Here is a 4,034-nt window from a genome sequence, read left to right as displayed (position 1 = left end):
TGTCATTACTTAGTTACGTATACACATGAGCACCATGGACATAGTTCCTGTTATATCAATTTTTTCCCCAGTTCTGAGCCAACAAAAAGTCTAAGTTACCAATCAGGTTCTTCATTCTTCATATTCGTTTATGTCCATAAACCTTTCTGCCTACCTACTCATCATCTTTCTCCCACTGAAGGTTTTCATCCTGAAGACCTTCTAGTGCCAAATAATATTCTTTTAATCCTACAAGCATTAATAAAGAAATATTGCTTTCTTTTTTTTTTCAGTGGCCGCTCTACCCGGGCTTATAAGGTGGCAGGATTGACCCTTCTGGCCTGTGTGCTGATTGTGGGCCAGGCGATGACCGCCTATTTCCTCCTCAGCCAGAAGAATGACATCAAATCTCTGGAGGATCAGAACAACAAACTTGAGTCACAGGTGTCACGAGTCAACTCTGGTGAGAATGCTATGCTGGGAATTAGCAGGATGCAGCAAAAAAAGCTTTATTTAAAACAAACTGCTTAACCGCTAAACATTAAAAAAGATGAAAAAGAAGACAAAATGTCATGAAACTGCCCTGTTACCTGTAAAACAACTTAGACTGATAATGAATCAGTGCCTAGAATTTTATTGAAACCGAATTACAGCCAGCTCTCTGTTGTTGTACAATTTATTTTTAGTGCCACTCTCTTTTTTCTGTATTTTGCTTTTTGTTTTACCTCTGTCTCACATACACCTTTCTCTCCCTGTCCATAGCTCCTGCACCCATGAAGATGCATCTGCCCTCGAACTCCTTGGTGATGTCGGACTTTGTGGACACGGTAAAAAAAAAAAATGTCTGAAACTGGGCTTTTGATTTTCAAGTTAGTAAGTCTCAGTTCAAATCTAACCCTAAACCCTAATTTTGTCAATTTTTTTTTAAGTTAAATAAGTACAACTTTAGTGAATCCTGACACACTTCTAAAGTCCCGCATTTTTCTCATTTGTGGTTTTTAACTTATTGTGTTGCAGGACTCTTCAACTGGAACCCCAGATGATTCCTGTATGTCTTAAATATTTGTGTTCATATATTCTGTATATGTGTTAATTATCTTCTTATCTGTTTATGGTCTAGAGAATGCTTTTTTTATTATTATTATTAACAAAAATGCTCTTTTTTCTGTCCTCATATGTGACCTTAAAGTTCAATAGTCAGAAAGATTAAACTGTTACAGTTTGTCTTTAACAAATTTATAAAATGTGGATCAACTCATCCCCTCTCCCCTGCTCTCACAGCCCCTCCTCCCACCAAGTGCCAGCTTGAGGCTTCTGGCGTGAAGCCTGTGCAGGTGCCAGGTTTCAAACCTGCCTGTGAAAAGGATGGCCTCTACAAGGCCCAGCAGTGCTTCGAGTCCATTTGCTGGTGTGTGAACACAGCCACCGGGGAACAGATCGATGGAAGCATGCGCCAAGGACGAGCAAATTGCAATCAGTCCGTCCGTGCTGGTGAGACAAGATAACAATTTTGAGTATTAAGTTCAAATTAGAAAAAATAAATATTATTGAAAATGCCATGTTCAGTTTCATATCAGCATTTTACTGTTGCATTTATGGTTTATTTCATGTAGTTATTTAAATCTACAACCCACACGTCAGAGATTTCAGTGAACCTTTTTGCTGACTAGTTGTGCACGATTTATGAATTTGTGTATTAGGTTTTAGCATGATATTGAATATACTTTCAGAGAACTCAGGATTTTTGTTTTAAAAATATTGATCTTTCATAAGAGGATTGCAATGTAATTCCGATATGCATATACAAATCTTGATTCATCTGGAGAAATCTAAAACCTTTAAATGATTCAATTATTGATTACATTCAGGATCTGATTTAAGCTACAGTGTCACTTATAGTCCAACATCTGTCTTTCCAGGCACCATGATAAGAATGCTGAGTCTGCCCAGTGAGGACAATTAAAACTGTGGTGAGTAAACAATCATATTCTTCTGTCTTACTTTATATGATCGCTATAAGCTACAGTTTCTACAATTAAAAGGTGCATTTCACTATCGTAGGGTATTTCCCTACAGTGTAATGTGCCTTAGTGCTATATAAATAAAATTAAATTGAACTAATAATTTTGGAAAAGTACAATTGTCTTGAATAGCGAATTTAAAACCATTAATCATTTATTAATCATGCTTTTTGTTGTTGTTGTTGTTGTTTTAGGCAACAGAAGCCGCTTCAGTCTTTTCCAGAAACCAGTTTCGGCTCATCTCCTAGTATCGTGTTACAACTTTGCCGAATTAATCACCACAGCTGCACTTAATAAGCTAATGGGGTTTTATATATCGCTGATAAATTACCAGTAACCAATTACCTGCTTGCTATCGTTCCTATTTTATTGCAACCAATATTCTACTGACAGCAGAGCCTTTTGACCGTGATTGGAGATTTTTAATGGCTATTAAAGATGAATAATTATCAAATAGTGTTTAGTGTGCAGCCTTAAAATGCTTTATTTTAATGTTGATGATTGGACAAGAATGTGGTTTTTGTGTTGGGAGGCACACATAAATAAAGAGGAAAAAATAAGAGAAGCTAAGCCAAAGTACTTTAAAAAATACTTTTAAGAATGGATTTCTGACAAAATGTAAATGCAGTCCTCCCTGACATCAAAGGCTTGGTCTTTTAATTTTGTCATGTTTGGCTTAAGGTAAAATATAATAGTAATAATAATAATAATAAAGCTGTTATTACAAGTTCTGAAGGATCATTTGGACACAATCGGGATACATGAGTAGATTTATTTGAACAACCCAAATAAAACCTGTTAAAAACAGTTCTGATGGTTTTCTTTTATACCAGCACAGTGGGAATTATAAACAGTTCTGTTTTTGATGTGTAGGAGCATAAACACACAAAAACCAAAACTGCTAAAACAAAGCTCTGTCAAGTTGAATCAATATCCCACAAACATTATTACTTAAAAACATGCAAAGATAGGACAAAAAAAGAGACACTAAAACATACAATATGGAGACAGTAACACAATGACTGTCAATAGGCACATGTTGTTTCTGGATTCCAGTCACGAAACATACAGTACACACGTTTGCCTGAAAACTAACAAGCTGATCACAAGCTGAAATGTCTTTCTCCTTTATGGCTTGTTTATCTAATTTCTGTCAGAGATCTAATTACGCAATGGTGTGAAATGTTCATTTCGATGTTGCCACCATGTTAAAAACATCACAGTGCAGTTTTACAGTGCTTCCATAGACATGAATACATTTTTAATATTACACTAAAGCTGCAAAAATAACAATATATTTTGTAGAATCACTGAATACTGTAGTGTTTACTGATTTATCTTTGAAAAAGCGGATTGTCCACATTTTTGTATGCGGATAGTGAAATATCCGCTGTGCAAAATGAAAATTCACACTGAAATGTATGCTGGTTTTGCCAAGTGGCACCACTATTTTGTACAACTTTACACGCTGGATTATTAGAGATGTGTCTCCTGCAGCAGAAGCAGCATAGTCTATGGATAAAACACTCAGTTTTACAGCTTAAACCTCTAATACTAAAAAAGTACAACTCATAGGTGCATGATGCAATCAGCACATTCTAAGAAAGTAAAACTTTTCACTTTTCATTCTACAGATTTCAATAAATGACTCCAAAAAAAACATACTAATTACTAACAGCTTTAGATTAAAAGAGCATAATCGATACATGTGCAAACGATCAGTTTCCAGCATATAAAAAACAGGCAGCCAACAAGGCTTTTGAGATGATACTGTCAACTCCAGACCATAGTAGGCACTCTTAATGTATACTTTACATGAAATGCTTTAACACACATTCCCCAGTTTTTCTAAAAGTCCAAAGAGCAAATTAAATCTTAATAAAGAAAAAGAATTGCTTTGGCATTTGGCTGTTTTCTTGCTCTTAGAATTGTTTCAGCATTGTGAGGACACAGGAAAAAGCAACATAATTTCTGGCAAATTGAGTGTTTTTCTGAGTCAATCATGGAACAACTTGTCAAAAAAAAAAAAAAAAA

General features: G+C 35.3%; 1 protein-coding gene across 1 annotated transcript; it reads left to right on the top strand.

The window, feature by feature from the left end:
• On the top strand, window positions 1-2,807 carry LOC106456145 (H-2 class II histocompatibility antigen gamma chain-like; the record flags this gene model as incomplete). Its single annotated transcript, XM_013909391.1, has 6 exons — window positions 1-442; window positions 742-806; window positions 997-1,027; window positions 1,261-1,470; window positions 1,899-1,949; window positions 2,195-2,807. Coding segments are annotated over 5 exons (792 nt in total), but the record flags the coding sequence as incomplete, so codon positions are not given.
• Between the last annotated feature and the right edge of the window lie 1,227 nt (window positions 2,808-4,034).

The sequence above is a fragment of the Pundamilia nyererei genome, unplaced genomic scaffold (assembly GCF_000239375.1).
Source record: "Pundamilia nyererei isolate P.nyererei 1_Seehausen unplaced genomic scaffold, PunNye1.0 scaffold00024, whole genome shotgun sequence".
Classification (NCBI taxonomy): Eukaryota; Metazoa; Chordata; class Actinopteri; order Cichliformes; family Cichlidae; genus Pundamilia; species Pundamilia nyererei.
Note: the sequence above shows the minus strand (reverse complement) of the source record. Positions and strands in the feature narration are given on the sequence as shown.